The 18,503-nt window shown below is 44.5% G+C and overlaps 1 protein-coding gene across 1 annotated transcript; it reads right to left on the bottom strand.

Moving 5' to 3' along the window:
* Window positions 1–599: 599 nt before the first annotated feature.
* Window positions 600–11,621, bottom strand: LOC129323701 (zinc finger protein 436-like). The gene is made up of 6 exons (XM_054970292.1): window positions 11,583–11,621; window positions 6,284–6,795; window positions 6,075–6,117; window positions 4,003–4,082; window positions 3,674–3,800; window positions 600–2,354 (listed from the first exon to the last, which is right to left on the bottom strand). Exons 2-6 carry the CDS (start codon window positions 6,695–6,697, stop codon window positions 1,270–1,272), a joined length of 1,749 nt encoding a protein of 582 aa, XP_054826267.1. The 5' UTR covers window positions 6,698–6,795; window positions 11,583–11,621; the 3' UTR covers window positions 600–1,269.
* Window positions 11,622–18,503: the final 6,882 nt, after the last annotated feature.

Consider the following 18,503-nt stretch of genomic DNA (forward strand, 5'->3'; position numbering starts at 1 on the left):
TAGAGGTTGAATAAAATGGTGCTAAGATTGTGCCCTCGGGAACTCCACAAAATTATTCCTACTCTGGAAACAGCTGGTCTCCAACAGCAACCCCTTGAGTCGGTTCCATGAGAAACAATTTAAAGAAGTTCAAGGTACATCCCTTGATACCAACATCTATCTCAACAAAATGGCAGGGTCTACTGCCACAGAGACGCATGGCATTTGTCTATATTCAGGTGGAGACCATCAACTAAAGACATAAGAGCTGCCTCCATCCCATAGCCTGGCCTGCATTAACTCTAACATCTGTGACACCCTTTCAACAAAATGTGTTAACAGCATAGGTCAAAACACTCCCATTTTATAATAAACCGTATTCCAATTATTTGGTTGGGAATTGAACAAACGTATTCTGAAAGTGTAAAAAATAGCCTGTATTAGCAAAAAAAAAAATGCTGACTCTAAGTGACCATTTTGAAGATTTGCTCTACTGCTGCCTTCTTCGACAGAATGCACGCTTGCTTACCTGCATGGACTTTATGAAATCTGGCAAAAATGGGCTTCAGGCTGAAGCTGCTGTTGCAGTGGCAGCATTTATTATTTAATAATCTATTTATTAAAGCATTTATATCCTATGCTTGTACATGGTTTAAAGTGGTTTACAAAACATTTTTATAAATTCCAGTTTAAAACCAATGTAAAATCTCTCCCTGCCCCTGCCCTTGAAAGATTCCTGACTTTCACTACCCCTCAAAAACCTAGCCAAAAGCCCTCCTATATTTTCTCTCCTTTGGGAATTTTTTGATATGTGACAAGATGGTTTTTTAAAAGGTAACTTTCTTCTACACTCTTAGCACTTACATAGTTTCTCTCCTGAGTGGATTTGCTGATGCACAATAAGGCCTGAACTCTGAGAAAAGCTCTTTCCACACTCCACACATTTATATGGCTTCTCCCTTCTGTGAATCCATTGATCGACAGTAAGCTGTGAACTCTGTGAAAAGTTCTTACCACACTCCATGCGTTTATATGGCTTCTCCCCTGTGTTCATTTGTTAATGGACAGTAAGATGTGCACTCTGAGCAAAGCATTTCCCACAATCCACGAATTCATATGGCTTCTCTCCTGTATGGGTTTGTCAATGGGAAATGAGATGAGTATTCCAAGCACAACTCCTCCCGCACTCGGAACAGTTATATGGTTTCTCCCTTATGTGGATTTGTCTATGGGAAAAAAGGCGAGTCCTCGGAACAAAGCTCTTTCCACACTTCATGCATTTATACGCTTCTAACCTGTGTGGATTTGTTGATGGACTGTAAGCTCTGTACTTGAAGCAAAGTTCTTCCCACACTCAATGCATTTAAAGGACTTCTCCCCTATGTGAATTGGTTGATGGAAAGTAAGCTTCAGTTTCTCAGCAAAGCTTTCCCCATACTCCACACCTTTATATGGCTTCTCCCCTATGTGGATTTGTCGATGGGCAATAAGATTTACATTTTGAGTAAACATCTTTCCACAGTCCACACATTTGTATGGTTTTTCCCCTGTGTGGGTTCGTCGATGGACATTAAGCTGTGTACTCTGAGCGAAAGTCTTTCCACATTCCAAACAATCATAGGGCTTTTCTCCTGTATGGACTCGACGATGGACAGTAAGAGCTGAACTCTCAACAAAGCTCTTTCCACAGTCAACACATTTGTATGGCTTCTCCCCTGTGTGGATTCGTTTATGGCGAATAAAGCAGGAGCTGTGAGTAAAGCTCTTCCCACACTCCGTACAGTTATATGATTTCTCTACTATGTGAACATTTCGATAAGTAAGGCTGGACCTCTGAGCAAAGCTCTTTCCACCCTCTAAACATGTATATGATTTCTCCCCTGTGTGGATTTTTCGATGGTAATTAATGTTGGACCTCTGAGCAAAGCTCTTCCCACACTCTAAACATGTATATGGTTTCTCCCCTGTGTGAATTCGTTGATGGACAGTAAGTTGAGAGCTCTGAGCAAAGCTCTTCCCACACACCACACATTTATATGGCTTCTCCCCTGTGTGGATTCGTCGATGCTCGATAAGATGTGCATTCCGTGTAAACATTTTCCCACAGTCCACACATTTGAATGGTTTCTCCCCTGTGTGAATTCGTTGATGGGCAGTAAGTGCTTTCTTCTGAACAAAGCTCTTCCCACACTCTACGCATATATTTTGTTTCCCCCCTGTGTGGATTCGTTGAAGGGATGATTCATTCCCCCTTTTTTGTTTTGTCCAATTGCTCCTAATCTGCGGTTCCTCTTCCAATGGAAGTTGTTGTGGTTCTCCCTCAGGCTTTTTCTGGGGACCATTAGCCTCTGGAATAAATAGGAGACTGGTAAGACCTTAAAACAAAAAGAGAATCAAGGAAAAATGGCCATTAACAACTCTGATAACAACAGAACTAAAATCACTTGCAGGGGAGATGCATCCTGCCGTATATTAAGTTTCGAGTATTGAGTGTTTATGTCAGGTAAACAGAAAAATAGACCCTGAAGGGAACCAAAAGGTAATCTAGCCCAACCTCATGCACAATAAAAGAAATTTACAGCTGCCCCTCTACTCCCTCAGTGATCCCTGCCCTATGTCCAGAGGAAAGCAAAAAACCTTTCACCGTCCCTGGCCAATCTGGTCTGGAGGGAATTCTTTCCTGACCCCAAAGTGCCCCCAAAGTGGCTGTCAGTATTACCCTGGGAACATAAGAAATGTCCACAGGAGCAGAACACTGGCTCATTTCTTCCTACTCTCCCTGTCACGAATGTCGCCTAAGTTCATACCGAGTCAGAGGATCACCATTGCTAACAGATAGCCATCTAGCCTCTCCTGAAAAACTTCCAAAGAAGGAGAGCCCACTACATCCCGAGGAAGCCTGTTCCACTGAGGAACTGCTCTAACAGTCAGGAACATTCTCCTACTGTTTAGCCATCAACCTTTTTGCTTTAATTTTACCAGAAATTCTTTTAAATCTTCTTATTAATCTGATTTTCTGTTCGGACTGTTGTTTATTTTGCCCATCCTTGAGGGCCCTCACAACTGCCTTTCCGCCAGCCTACCACCTTCTGAAAGGATGTGCTCCTTGGATTTTAATAGCTGCTTGACACACAGAATTTGAGGAGGCAAAACTCTTTGTGACACTGACCAAACTTCACCTGCTAAAATCCAGGTTTTCATGGTTTGTTCTTCAAGGCTCTGACACACCCTTTCCTGCATGGATTCACCACGCCGAAGCCTACAATTTTGTCAGTGGAATGAACACAGTGGAATGACCCCAATTCCTCCCTTTGCCCCCCTCCCCACACTGGCATTCTCCTCATGCCCAACAGGAGACCAAGAAGTCCTTGAAGGAAGGAAATGTCATTTTGTACTTTGCAAAATTATGTTTGTTATTAAAAATGCCGGCTTCTTTGGAAGCTCTGGAAGCTCATGAGGAGGCCTTGTTGACATCCTGTGAAGCGTTCCTCTTTGTTTGCAAACCAATATTTTAGCTTACACACTAATACTTGAGCAGTTCACTAGATGTACAGAAATACCTCATTTGCCTGAGCGTGGAGCCACCCCATTCACCTATTCAGAATCTCCATCTGAAGGACTCTACGAGAACCCTTCTTAGAAGGAGCGACTTCTGCCTTCAGCGGCTGGGAAGGAAGGGAAAGGGGACCCTTACCCAGAGAGGCCACATTCCGAAAATTCTCCTCCATGACTTCCTTGTGAAGACTTCTTTTTTCCTGATCCAGTAGAGCCCACTCCTCCTCAGTGAAATGAACAGACACCTCCTTGAAGGTCACAGGACCCTGAAAAGAGGGGGGAAACCTATCCTGTCAGAAAAGGTAACAAATCTTCCCCTCATGAGGACAAGCCAAAATGATTCAAAATCCATCAGAGCTTTTCATTTTACTTCTAGTGAACGGCAGAGATAGTAACCAAGGTAAAGAGAGTGAGGGGTGGGTGGTGCACGGAGCCTCTTTGGGTCATGAATTGCTGTTCTACACTTACCTGCTTGGGCCACATAGAAGTTGCTTTCTCTCTGCTGCAAGGATATGGCAAAAAATTTATTCTTGGTTTCAAGGCCTCGCCTGAAAGGATCAAAAGATAATTGGAAGACATTCAAATTGCAGTTCCTTGAGTGGGGGAAAGAGATTCTCTTGGCTCATTGTCAGAACTACCCTGACTTCCTTAACACAGTATAATTGTTTGATTTTTAAAATCCAGTCTTGCTAAACTTCCCATAGACAAATGTAGGCCTGATTCTCCAACGGTACAGAATTCACAGAATAAAGAAGGGAAAAGGCAGACTTGCTATTGGTGGAATAACACTTCCCACGTCACTGGGTGGTGCTTCTTCTGTCCCTCTCCCAGTGCAGGTCATCCACCAGGGCGACCAAGGCTGTTTCAGTCCCATGACCAAGCCTAAAACCAGGCTGGAAAGGTTCTGAACCATTTTCCTTATCCAGGAAAGCTTGAATTTGTCCAGCCGCCCCCTGTTCAATCACCTTACACAAGAAAGGAATATTTCAAACTTGTTAACTGAGATCTCTTTGGTCCTTTGTAATATTTAGACATGGTGCCACACTGTCTGTTTCAAGGCTGGAGTGACCTCCCTCACTCAAGGAGGCATTATCTTCCTCTCAGATCAGCCAACCAGGCCCACACTGGCAGATTACATTAGCCAGGAAGGAAAGGTCATATAAGCAAGTCATAGCCCTCAAGACCCCAAGGATCCTATCCACAGCCTCAGACTAAATACACTAAGAAGTTCCCCAAACAGCCCCACGAGTCTCCACCCGGCACCATCTGACCCTGTCACTGCTGATGCAGAGCCCAAGTCAGAACTGAGTCAGCGCTGAACAGAAAGGGTCAGAGTGGGCCACTGAGGCCTCGACTTCCTCCTCCCTCCGGATCCCAACAGGCCTCTGACCACCCACATGAGCTCTGCTGGCCTACACCCTGAAGATGCAAGGGAGGCTTAGAAGTGATCTTTGCCACCCTCACTTCTAGGAAGTAGGTTTTAGAAGGAGCGTTTGTCATCTCTCCTGCCATCTCCCTTCTCTTTTCACCTGTGGAACCCCTCAACAACTTAAGCTGCTGTCTCATGTCGCCTAGGGACCAATGGGTCAATTCCCCAGGTCATTTTGTCATTCCAGCCAGGGTATAGACAGAAGTGCCATTCATATCAGCAGGAAAATCTCCCAGTCCTATCTGAACATCAGTTGGATCCATTGGGATGTAGAGGTAGATCACCTTAAATGATCCCCCTCCACTGAGCAGTCCTGTCATCCTAAATCCGAGCAAGTAGTGACCTGTCCATGAGAATGGGACCATCTTCAATCCCCCATCCTTCACAGCACCTCCCTCCTGCTCATCACATCAAGAGTGTGTCCTGGGCAGGATGTGGGGCCTGTTATTACTGGAGAAAGGCCCAGGGTTATCATGGAGGCCTAAAATCCTGAACTGAAGCCTCTGTAGGGATGCTGAACTCTGCCATAACAATGGTTACTATGGCATAAGATCGCCTCAAGGATTAGAGTTTTATTCCTCTTCTTATTGGCCCCACACACTATCTTCCCAATGTTTAACATTACTTTACATAAATTATCATTTCTTTCCATGTGGAGCCCGCTTTGTCCTAAGCTGATGGCTTTGTCCCTGACTGATGACAACTAAGGTGAGGTGGAATGGAAATGTTTTTGTTGTATTTTCTCCCATACATTTGAGATTCCCAGTTATGACTTTATCATGGTACAAATATAAATGTGTGTCATTTTTCTTTATCCACAACCACAAACCTACTGGCATGTTTACCAAGCAATTACCCAACTGGTTATTTATGCTATCTTTGCTCAAATATAATAGAATGGGTGTATAGGGTATGTCCTAAATCACTATTCCAAGTGACTTCTGCTGATTTTATATTGGTTTTAGGTTCTTGCTTCCCTAAATGGATTTTTCTAATCTGAGAAATTCAGGTGAGCATCTTTCCCACACTAGATAGAGGTCAGAGGAATAAAAGAAGCCCACCTACACTCAAAGAGGCCATCCAATGGATATGGCAGCCCTTTTGATCTTACCCAGAAAAGCTGCTCCGGAGTGACACAGGATCCTTTCCTGCACCTGAAAAAGAAGCGGGGATCTCACAAAGGGGAAACTGTTGAGAAAAGGAACTGGGTTAAGGCAAGGGGGTGTGTGCTAAAAAAGTTGGGGCCATCTTTATGGACTTTGAAGGTATCCTTGATCATTATCTCGTGCCCCACCTACTACCTTGACGAATGCCTCTTACCTCCTGGTCTTGATTCTCGTCATCTGCATGGCTCAGGAGGAACCCTTCTGCGAGGGCCACTGCCTGGGAACTGGTCTCTGGCCCACATTCCCTGACCCACTTCTCCATCTTCGGGGGCAGGACAGCCAGGAACTGCTCCAAGATCACCTGGTCCAGGATCTCCTTCTTGCTGTGCCTTTCTGGCTTCAGCCACTGGAGGCAAAGGCGGTAGAGTTCGCTGCAGACCTTCCGGGGCCCTTCAGCCTTCTGGTAACGGAAGTGTCGGAATTGCTGGCGCTGCACATCTGAAGGGGGAAAATCCTCTCCCAAGCTCTTCTGCAAGGTTCCTTCCCACAGTTCCCTTCTGCTCCCAGCCTCCATGGCAACAGGGCTTTTTCTTGTTTCCGGAACGACTGAGTCCAGCTCTGTCCTCATCTTCCCTTCTTCTCCAAACAGCCTCCACCTGCACAAGTTGATCACTTTCCTCTTCCACCAGATTCTTTTATCAAGGCAGCTGCTGGATCTATGACCTCCTGCAAAGAGAAGTCTGATCTGTTGAACACCTGCATCTACAGAGGTAAACAGTTACTCACAAAAGTTCATGGAATACACCAGAATCAAGGATGTTCGAAAATAAAAAGCCAGACAAAGCAAGTGAAGAGGATCTTTCACACAGCAAGCAGAAAGGCTCCACTCTGCTCAATAACAGCATCTTATATACTAATAGGCAAGTGGCCCTCATCTGAGGATACTTAAATCCAAAGACTGGAGTCATGAACTGACAAGACAGATCTTCCTAAAGGTAAAAAAAAGTCTTAAGGAAGCTCTGTCTTGTCAGCTCATGACCCCAGACAAGACAGATCTTCCTACAAACCCAAAAAATGTCATTGGTTTGCAGAAAAATCTGAAATCTAGAAAAACATAAAACAATAAAAAACTGGAGCTTTAAAAAAACCCAAAATGATCAAAAGATTTCCTATAGCTTTAAACAAAGGTCCTCAGTGGCTGTTGCTGGGCAACCATGACAGTTCATCCAGTATTCCAGACTTCGTTTCTGTCCATAAAATGCAGGCAGAAGGGACAGGGCCATTTTGGGGATTGTTTTGGCCTCTCACCTGCCCACTTCATACCACATAACATGAATGACTCACCCTAGCCTGGCTGCTTGCTCCTGTTCACAAGCAGCCCCCTCCCCCAAAAGCCATTGTCAGAGTTTCAGAGTAGGATGTGGTGTAAGCGGTTGGCCCAGCCTCCACCCTTTTAATAGCAGTTTTATATATATGGCTGCTTGTGACATTAAGATGTTCAGGCCTCCGGAGTTAAAATGGCTGTGGTATTGCCACCAAAGGACCTCTAACATTTGCTGAGTCCTGCCCGGGAGAACCCGGCATGCATGGAATGCTGCACAGGAATGCAGAGTGATTAAGAGGCGATTGGATTTACTATCCTTCCAGCCCCAAAGGTGCCCAGTGCAACAAAGGTCTCGCAGAGTCATCCCCATTTAACACATTCCCTTCTTCCGTGATGAGATCTCCTGACCTTGATTGAAGAGCTAATCAAATGACATTCATAAGTTTTATACAGTTGTTCCGGGGAAAGTACACCTAAAAACCATCAACTTAGCTCCGGTGGAATTCACTAACAACCTATCCCTTTTGTGCAGCGCTAGAACATGTTTTGCATTTGCTTTCACACACCCCAGCAGCTACCAATCAAGGTACTCAAACCTTTTGTCAAACCCAGGAACTGTTGGAGCCATTGTTCTAATGGCTAGGTGGGCTCTTTCACCTCAGGGCACATTTTACTTACAAAGGTAGAGCCCTGGCCTCATTCAAATGGTGCACGCTTCCTGAGTCATAGTGCTGCTCCCTTAGGGTCGTTTCCCTAAGCCTCTCTCTCATCGTACACGCTTCCGGATCCACAAGCGCTGTTCCCTTGAGGTTTGCCCAAGACTCTTGCTCTCCTAGCCAAGGACGCTGGCATCTGAAGCTACTCTCTTCTCCTATGGACTGGAGGTGCAGCTTAACCATGCGTGGTCGCTCATATATAGGGGGTAGATGGTCAATACCCCCTACAGGATAGGTAGATATATTTGCTCCCTCTTTCTCTGTTCCCAATTTCTGACTAAGCTTCCTAGGATTCTCTGTGTGTGTGTGTGTGTGATTATTTTACCCCCATAATTCTGCGTGTATGTGCATGTCATTTTGTTCTTAATAAAAGTTATTGTTGGACCTTAAGAACCAGTCTTGTTTGCTATGTTGGGAAGGGACCTGGTAGAAACTGGGGACAGATCCTTGCGGTTACCGGCCTCTTGCATAGCCATTCTCCTTGCTTGCTAATTCCCCCCCAAATCTTTTTATTGCAAGGAGACCAGTTCCGGTAACAGTGGGAGACCCAGGTTCAAATCACCTCTCTACTGTGGAAGCACACTGGATCACATTGATCCAGTCACACACCCACCTCACAGGGCTGTTGTGATGTTAATATGGAGGTAAGGAGAATGTCGTCAACTGCTTTGGGCTCCCATTGTGGAGAAACACAATAAATGTGGCTAAATATGAGGCAGATGAAATGTAAGTTGTTTAGTGGGCGTGAAAGAGAGAAGGGCGTAGGGAAACATGAGCACATTGAGGCTGCCAGGAGGAGGGAAAGAGGAAATAGAGTTAGGAAGGGGATATAGGGAAACATGAAAGGGGAAGAGGGGGGCAGACAAAGGTGGGTGGGAAGGAGAGAAGGAAGCAGGAAAGGGGGAGAAGCTATGGGGGGCAAGGAAGGGAAAGAGAATATGGTGGGGGGAGAGAGAAATGAGATGTCCTCCAAAACTCCTTGCAGGACTCCACTAGTTGCTGAACTATAAATTAAAGATTTCTGCAGCATTCAGATGCCAGAGAAGATTACATGGGACCAGGAGTGGGGTACATATTTACAAAATGGTTGAGAAGCTAGAAAGAGTGAACCAGGAACAGAAGGGAGCAACTAAGAATCCCAGAGATGCTGGATCTCTCGAATCGTGCTGCAGACAACTGGGGAAGATTTCAGGAGCAGTCTGGCTTGTCCATGGAAGCTGCCAGAGCCATGGAGGAGCTAGAGATGAGGAAGGGGGCCCTAATTTGGAAGCTTGCAGGACCCCAACCCGCTGATTGGTTTCATACCTTTCTATTAATTGCACAGACGAGAACTTTAAATATAATACTATGTTGGAAGAGGTTTATATGCTGACTTAAAATGAGGTTTGGAAGGGTACTTTTTAAAGTAAGGAGTTTTGCTGTGAGTAATATCTTGATCAGTTGATTTCAGTCTACAAAACCGTATTTGTTGTCATTCAAGATCTAGGCAGCACAAACATTCCTTAAAGAAATAAATATTTTTGTCATACAAGGAAGCAAATCCAGAGATCTCAGTGGCTCATCTGAAAACCCAAGTCCAACATGTGACTTCACAGGACTTACTGAGAATTGTTTTAGAATTGTTGTTTTGTTGTTTTTATTGATTTTAACTTGTTCACCGCCCAGAACCCCTGAGGATGGGTGGTTTATAAACTGAAATATAATAATAATATAATGAGTCATGAAGAAAGGATCATATTGTCTGAGGTGACCATGATTTGAAGAGGAGAGGTGGATTTGGTGTAGTGGTTAAGAGCACGGGACTCTTATCTGGAGAACCGGGTTTGATTCCCCACTCCTCCACTTGAAGCCAGTAGGTGACCGTGGGTCAGTCACAGCTTCTAGCTCTCTCAGCCCCACCCACCTCACAGGGTGTTTTGTTGTGGGGATAATAATGACATCCTTTGTAAACTGCTGAGTGGGTGTTAAGTCATCCTGAAGGGCGGTATATAAATCAAATGTTGTTGTTGTTATTAATTCCAGAAGCAAAAGATCTTTCATTAGCAAAAGCAACTGAAATGCACCAAGCTACAGAAGTCACTCGGAAGATTGCAGATTTTCAAGCAAGGAAATTCGTGCTGAGTCTATGGGCAGAATTGTACCTTCAATAAGCCATAATAGCATGAAAAGGGAAACCCTCTAAAAGTCCAAATTTTCTGTTCCAGAACAGCAACAGGGCTTTCGGCAGATCCCACCCTGAACATGAGCAAAATCTACAGTTATCCACTGTTACTCAATTCTTGGAGATTTGAGTCATATCTTAGGGTCAAATTATGCTGGGAGGGGAATCTGAAGTCCTTGTGGAGGATGGCCCTCTACTCTTTGTGGGGAAGGGCTCTGTATAATGGATGGATGCGCTGCTCTGCATTCAATTAGGCTTATAGCTGTATTTGTCACCCTTTGCTACTTAGTGTGACTTATGGTCACCCGGTATTGGTTTGTTGGTTTAATGCAGGCTCCGTCTTCTATTTCTAGGCCCATGCTGAGATCAAAGTGGGGGGTTCAAATTGGGATCCCAGTGTGGCTAGGGTCCCGGGGCTACACCACACATGTGCACTCTCTGTAGTGCTCCCCACCTTAGAGAATTACTTTCCTGAGGAGTTCAGGAAAGCTCCCCCACTCCTGGGTTTCTGCAAACTGTGGAAAATGGAATTATTTAGCAGGCCTTTTTATTCAGGAAATAGGCCTGTTGTGTAAGAAATGGCTCAGAGAGATGTTCCAGAAAAGGGTCTGGGACTGTAGACCGGGGTGTGTGGACCAGATGACCCCGATCCGGGTTTCAGGGATATATTAAAAAAAAAAAAAAAACTAGGTATCCCTGAACTCCCAGTCAGATACGCTATCTGATTAGAGAATCCTGAATTTATAAAGAGATTATTTCCAATGAGGAGAAATGTCTGGAGGGACTGGGGGGGGGGGGGCATTGTTCAAGTAAAAAGCACCAAATTTGCTGAGAACCTACTCCTGACAGTTCACTAAAGACTCCCCAAATTAGGGGAAGATTGAACCCTGGGATCCAATCCTATGGATCTATGAACAAAGTCCCCCGGCCGCTTTCTAAAAAAGAGTCCAGTAGCACCTTTAAGACTAACCGACTTTACTGTAGCATAAGCTTTTGAGAATCACGGTTCTCTTCGTCAGATGCTAACTTCTCTGGATCTACAGCCCCTTTCTGTAGTTTTTTAGATGGGAAACCGTCAAACCAGAAAATCCCTATTCCTTTTAGTGAAGGAAGGGGAGGGCTGAGGCTCGCTGAGTTGTGGATTTCCAAAGGAGATGCAGCCCTTCTTGCAAGGCGGACTCCACTCCACACCCAAGGAAGAGGAGCTTCCAAAGAGCAAGCAGAAAAGCCCTGGGGGTCAATGGAGCCCTCTAGCTACTATTGCCAAAAGCAGGGAGGCATTTTGCAAAGGAAATATTAGTCCATTACTTACCTCTTTTTAAAAAGTCCTCCAGTGCTGCCTCTCCCCCCCTTCCCCACTCAACGCAGGAAGTGGCTGAGACAAGTCAGGTGACTTTCTCTCTTCAGGCCTCTCTAGGAATTGAGACTCCTTCCCTTTAACCCTTAAATGGATATTCCAGAAAGCCAAAAAAAAACCCACTTCTGGCTTTGCCCTGCAAAGGGTGCATTTTTCCATTGCAACAAAATAAAACCACCCTCACATTGTAGAACATTTCTTAGTCTATAGGCATAACACTCACACATCCATGGTTTCAGGGTGCTGGCACTGCAAAAGAAGAGTCCAATGCACAGATCCTCATGGATCCTCTGGATTCTTAAATGGGGTCCACTGAAGCTCACCATCAAATCACGGCATGTTTATATAGCCACAGACTGCACTGCAAAAATCGCGCCCCTGCTGGTTCATGCCTCCCCACCCCTGTCCATGGTGCCAAAACATGGCTCCAAAACAGGGACCCTCGGGATTCCTGTGTTCGGGCACCACAAATTCACAGGAAGGAGGGAAGAGGCTTGTCTTTGGGCTTAAAGGAGGTTTTTGCAACCCTCCCCCCAAGCACTTTGCAAGAGGCCGCCTCTGAAGGGGATGGAGGAAAAGCCGGAATGGGCATTAAACGACAGCAATCCCGCAAAAACCAGTGGGAGATGTTAAATGCACTGCAGAACATTAGATTAGAAATGACAACATGGAAGGGGCATGCTTTTATTAACCCTTTCCTTGCCAAAATGCTCCCAGAACACCGAGGCTGAGGATGGTGGAGCAGCAAAGGTCCTACTCTAGATTATAAGGGAAATAAGGGGCTGCTAAACACGAGTAGGTTTGCTATTATGGACTCCAGGAGAACATTTCTCCAGGTGAACTAATCTCTGTGGCCTGGAGACCAGTTGTAATTCCAAGAGATCTCCAGCCACTACCTGGAAGCTGGCAACCCTAGTGTCTCCCCTCCATTCAGTGCCCAGAAAGCCAAGAGGACCAATATGGTTGACTAGGCAAGAATCTGCCCGTGGTGGTGGTGCAGAAAAGAGATATAAGGAGGAAAGCATTCTGCAACAACGGAGGTTACACTGAACAGGGAGAACCTGTGAGAGACATTTGTATGATATTCATATTTTTATTATAGTTTATGGAAGTACGCCCGTGAGGAAGTCTAGTGTACAAAATGGGAATTGAGAATCAGCTGACAAAAGACCTATAGGCTGTTCTTGAAGAGTCTTTACAGCTCCATTTCCATCTGGAGGACGGTCTGCTCTCTGCAAAATGAAAATATGAAAATATGAACTGTGAATTTTGATTGCTCTTGTTCTTTCACCAGTTAGCATATGTTTATTGTATGATTTGTATGATTTGGGTTCTTGATTGCTGGTTGTTGTAACTGTATTGCATGACTTGGGTAATGAGAATTGCATGGCTTATATTTTGCACCTTGCACTTTAAAAAATTGTTAAAGATTTTGGATATATACCTAAATTGTGTATACATTTTTGGTTCTACCTCCCTGATTTTGTAGTTGCCTTATTTTAACAATAAGAGCTGGGAATATATGGAAAACCTGCAGCAGCAATGGGGAAACAGCACAAGCCTGTCCCGATGTGAAAATACCTTGGAAATCTCTCTCGACCCCTCCCCGCAACCCCAGCCACTCTGAGAAAGGCACGCCCCTTTCTCGGAAAAGTAAGACACAAAACCAATAGCCCATGGCACAAGAATGACAAGAATGCCTATTGGAAACAACAGGAGAGGTCTGAAGGTCCATTGGTTATGATGGGGGGGGGGCATGAGTACCCTTTGACCTGCATTGGTTCCCTTGAAATAGATTACCACCTTGAAAAGATGTGAGGGAAATACGGGGTATGGGCAGGAGACCCAGGCGCAGCGGAGCTGAAGAGAACTGTCAACTAAGTTGGTTTATACTGGTGTAGCAGGTGGAGACGCTGATGTGAGGACTTGTTGCCTTCCTAAGCACTTTGGGCCTCACCACATAGGATTGCACTGTTTTTTTTTTTTTTTTTTTGAAAAATTTTTTATTGGGTTAGAACATTTTTATTTTTACATTACAGTCAATTTTCCCCTAATTTTTCGTTTCTAACCCCCTCCCTTTCCCCCCCTTTTGTTGACTTCCAACAGCTTTCCCACCCTCTGTCCCTTTTCCCTTACTTCTATTAAATTCCTCTGTCTAAAACAAATATACATTCTCCATTATATTAAGCAGTACATCTTTAACTCCTTTACTTATTATACACCCAAACTATACGTCTTTAGATAAACAATTTATCCCATTTTCCAGTTTTGAATATTTCTATATAAACCTATATATCATAAACCATAAAAATTTCCCACATTTAAATCAAACAATTTGATTTGTTCTCTATATATTACTCATTTCAACTTTTTATGGTAATTCTATATAACTCCTCGCATAATCAATCAATTTAACTCTTCTGTACATTCAGTTTGGTGCATATAAATCTTATCAAAGAAAGAAAATATTGTTATTTACTCAATCCTCATGTTTAAACCTTATCATTAATTATTCTCTATCAATATTCTATCAGTTAACCTATACATATCTATATATATCTCAATCAATTAATCTAACTGCTTATAAATTCACATTTCTCTTCCTCCCCCGGTAAAGTCACCCCTCTCTTTTATACTTTTATTATACTTCAGTAGTTCTCAAACTGCCACAGTTTTCCTCCCACCTCCCATTTCTTCTCCAGATATTGTTTCGGCTTCTCCCAGTCTGTGTTAAACTGCCCTGAGTCCAGATCTCTCAGTTTTCTTGTCATCTTGTCCATTTCAGCCATATACAGCAATTTGTAGATCCAATCTTCAATAGTTGGCACTTCTTGTACTTTCCATTTCTGCGCATACAAAGGTCTAGCTGCTGCTAGGATTGCACTGTTAAAATACATTAAAACAAACTTTAAAATACATAACAAATAAACATTAAAAACAGAAAACGAACAAAGATGAATCAGCGAGGCAACACGAAACGATAGGATTATAGACTTCACCACCAAGTTGCCTTGCGTATTATCGGTTGCTCGAATACGTACTTTTATGCTTCCTGCACTTTATGTTTATCTAATATCAGTCCTAGAACTGATTATGTTCTGTTTCAGCAATTCTTCAACTCTGTATTGGATCCTTGCTAACGTTACATCTTCATAAAATCTTATGACATTGTCGTGGAAATGTCCCTTAACACCGTATGGAAATGTTCTTGTTACGGATTGTACTAATTTCACGCTACGTAATCTGCCTTGAGTCTCAGTGAGAATGGCAGACTATAAATGACATGAATAAAATAAATAATAAATAAATAAATAAAATAAACCTTGTCTTCCGTTCTTTTTAACATGTTCACAAAACCACTGGAAGAGATCAATTTGGGAGTTTGGATGAGGGTCACCAATATGTTGGATGACACTCAACTTTCTCTCTTTTCCATCAATATCCAGAGCTGTGAATAAAATGTAACAGTATCTGAAGAGTCCTACAGCACCTCTGGCAGATTTGGATTAAGAGGAAGTGTCCTCTCCGAGTTGTTTGTACACATACCAGTGAATTGAATTTGTAATGGAATGTGTGTTCTGTGGAACTTTTGTAGCTTGGTACATTGCTGCCATCTAGGCCAAGAAACTATGTATATTAGGTTGGTTGCTGTGCCTTAGAAAGTGGTGATGTAGAATATTTTTTTGTGGAAAATGAATTTTGTTTGGGAACAAGTTAATAGAATTTAAATAGTACCCTGTTCTTATTTCTAAAATATTCTCCAGCATCCATGTACTAGTATTTAGGGCTGCCAGTCCCCCATTGGGGGAGGATTCCCTGGTCCCAGCAGGGGTGGGGAGGCACATGGAATGGGCCCAATAGCTCAGGGTCACAACCCTGCATGCTCTGGAGCTTCATTCCTGATGCGACAAAGAAGGCTCTGGAGTGCATGGGCAAGGTAAGGACTAAGGGAGCGCACCCTCCACAACCCCCATTCCCTGGTTTTCAGGATGGTGTCTTTAATGCTTCCCACCATTTTTTGTGGTACTAGCATTTCTTTAGTGCCCTTCCTGGCATGTTCTGTAGTGTTCTGGGAGCAGTTTGGAAGGGAAAAGATTTGGCAGTGAACAGGGCCGGCCCACCCATTGAGGCTGCCGCCTCAGGGTGCTAAGGCACCGGAGGGGCGCTGGCCCAGGGGCAGGGGTGCGCACCATGGAGCTGCTGTCGCCGTCGCTGGCCAGGAATGTGTGCTGGCGGCAGCAGCGTGGGGCAGCTGAGCAGGAAGCCTCCCGTTCAGTTGCTCTGTGAGGCAGGTGCAGCCGGCAGACAGGGCTAGGTGGGGGTGTAGGGAGGTGAGAGCAGTGGGGGAATGGCACCCCTACATGTGGGGGATTCAGGCTGCAAGAGAGAGCCCAAGGCCAGCTTCCATGACTGAGGAGGGATTCGAACTTTGGACTCCCAGAACCTAGTCAGACACTGCAATCGCTACATCCTGATAGTCTGATGTTCAACATGCACTGTGCTATTGCTGTGGCTCTAAAAGTTTGACCTTATGAAGTGTCTTGAATGGGAGACCATATGAAAGATTGGGGTATATAGGAACAATAGTAATTAAGGATTGCAGTTCTGGTCTTTCTCACTGGCTTGATGTAGCAGATCTGGTGGCTCATTCATGACCACTTTCTGTGAGCAAGTGTAGTGTGGTGTGTTGCAGTGTTCAAATCCCCCCACAGCCATGAAATCTGCTGAGTGGCCTCAGGCAAACTGCTCTCGGCCTCATAACCCTGGGGATGACAATATGGAGGCTGTGGAAAATCCCCCTGAGTCAGTCCTAAATTCCTTGGTGGCAGCATGGGATGAAAAGGGCTTTTCTTTTGAAAAGAGGCTTGTCTTCCCTTCTCTTTCAGGGATTTTGATTATGGTTTTCAAGGTCAATTGGGTGGCTATCAATTATTACATTTACATTTCTTGAGACTAGGAGAATGAGCATTTCTCACCAGATTACCTTTTCAAGCACTTACCAGATCTAGCTATTACATTTTTATCCTGCCCTTTTTCAAGTTGCTCAGACCAGCAAGTATGATTCTTCTTTGCTCTAGTTTATCCTCCCAATAACCCTGTGAGGTGAGAGATGCTGAACTAGATAGGTTGGCCCAGGATCACCCAGAGATCTCCCATGGCTGAGTCAAGATTTGAACCTGGGTCTCCCAGATTCTACTCAGACCTCTACATCATACTTTCCATCAGGACAAATTCTTGCCAGGCTTCAGAATGGGACACAATCGCTGTGGTTAGTGAAAGGGTCTTTTGAGGCCATCTAGTTCAATCCCTAGCTCAGTGCATGAAACATAAAGCTAGGCAATCTCCATCTATCCTCTACCTGAAGACCCCCAAATGTCTCACCACCCTCTTAGGAAATCAGTTATATTGCTGAATTGCTCTTCACTTGAAGAAAGTATCTCCTAATGGTCAACTGAAACCAACCACGGGCCAACTTAAGCCCAATAGATCTAGCGTAGCCCTCCAGAACCTCATGGCCTGGATTCTTCTCTTCTGTGTGGTTCAGGAGGAACCCTTCTGCCAGGGCTACTGCCTGGGAACTGCTCTCTGGCCCACATTCCCTGACCCAGCTCTCCATCTCTGTGGGTAGGATGACCAGGAACTGCTCCAGGATCACCAGGTCCAGGATCTCCTTCTTGCTGTGCCTTTCTGGCTTCAGCCACTGGAGGCAAAGGCGGTGGAGTTCACTGCAGACCTTTCGGGGCCCTTCAGCCTCCAGGTAACAGAAGTGCCGGAATTGCTGACGCTTCACATCTGAAAGGGGGAAATCCTCTCCCAGGCTCTTCTGCAAGCTTCCTTCCCACAGTTCCCTTCTGCTCCCAGTCTCCATTGCAACAGGGCCTTTTCTTGCTCCTGGACCGACTGAGTCCAGCTCTCCCCTCATCTTCTCCAAGCAGCCTCCACCTGTACCAGTGGATCACCTCTTCCAGATTCTTCAACCAAGGAAGGTACTGAATCTATGACTTCCTACAAAAAGAAGACTGATCTGTTGGACCTACATATGTATAGGTATATATGTGGGCTTATATATGTATATTTATGAGGACACCTGCATCTAAATTGGTAAACAGTGACTCATGAAAGTCCATGGAATACCACAGACTCAAGGATGTCTGACAATAAAAAGCCAGACAGAGTAAGTGAAGCAAGCAGAAAAGTTCCACTCTGCTTAATAACAGCATCTTATATACTAATAAGCAAGTGGCCCTAATCTGAGGATACTTAAATCCAGAGACTGGAGTCATGAACTGACAAGACAGATCTTTGTATAAACCTGAAAAACATAATTGGTTTGCAGAAAAATCTGAAATTTAGAAAATGAGATGCCCCCCCAAAAGTCCTTCCAGGACCTCGTTTGTAGCTAAACTATAAACCAAAGATTCCTGCAGAATTCAGATACTAGAGAACATTACATGGGACAAGGAGCGGAGTGCATATTTACGAAATGTTTGAGAAGTTAGAGTGAACCAGGAACAGAAGGGAGCAACTGAGGGCCAAACTACAAGTGACGCCTGACACTACTTGGACATTTGTCAGCTTGCCTCAAGTTTTGATGGGAAATGTAGGCAGCTTGGCAGAATGTTGGACAAGTGACACTTGAAAAGTCCATTGGACAGCAGTCAGAGAGCCAAGCTGCAAGACCAGGATGCCTACATTTCCCATCAAAATTTGAGGGAAGCTGACAAGTATCCAACTAGTGTCAGGCGTCACTTGTAGTTTGGCTCTGAGAGTCCCAGAGATGCTGGATCTCTCAAATCGTGCTGCAGACAACTGGAGAAGATTTCAGGAGCAGTCTGACTTGTCCATGGAAGCCACCAGAGCCATGGAGGAGCCAAA

Source organism: Eublepharis macularius, chromosome 2, assembly GCF_028583425.1.
Source record: "Eublepharis macularius isolate TG4126 chromosome 2, MPM_Emac_v1.0, whole genome shotgun sequence".
Classification (NCBI taxonomy): Eukaryota; Metazoa; Chordata; class Lepidosauria; order Squamata; family Eublepharidae; genus Eublepharis; species Eublepharis macularius.

Coding starts and splice junctions, on each gene's coding strand:
- LOC129323701 (XM_054970292.1), bottom strand. CDS start 6,697: ATGAGGACAGAGCTGGACTCAGTCGTTCCGGAAACAAGAAAAAGCCCT. Junction 4,083..6,074: donor CTCCGGAGCAGCTTTTCTGG/GTAAGATCAAAA, acceptor TGATCCTTTCAG/GCGAGGCCTTGAAACCAAGA. Junction 3,801..4,002: donor CTTCTATGTGGCCCAAGCAG/GTAAGTGTAGAA, acceptor CCCTCTTTTCAG/GGTCCTGTGACCTTCAAGGA.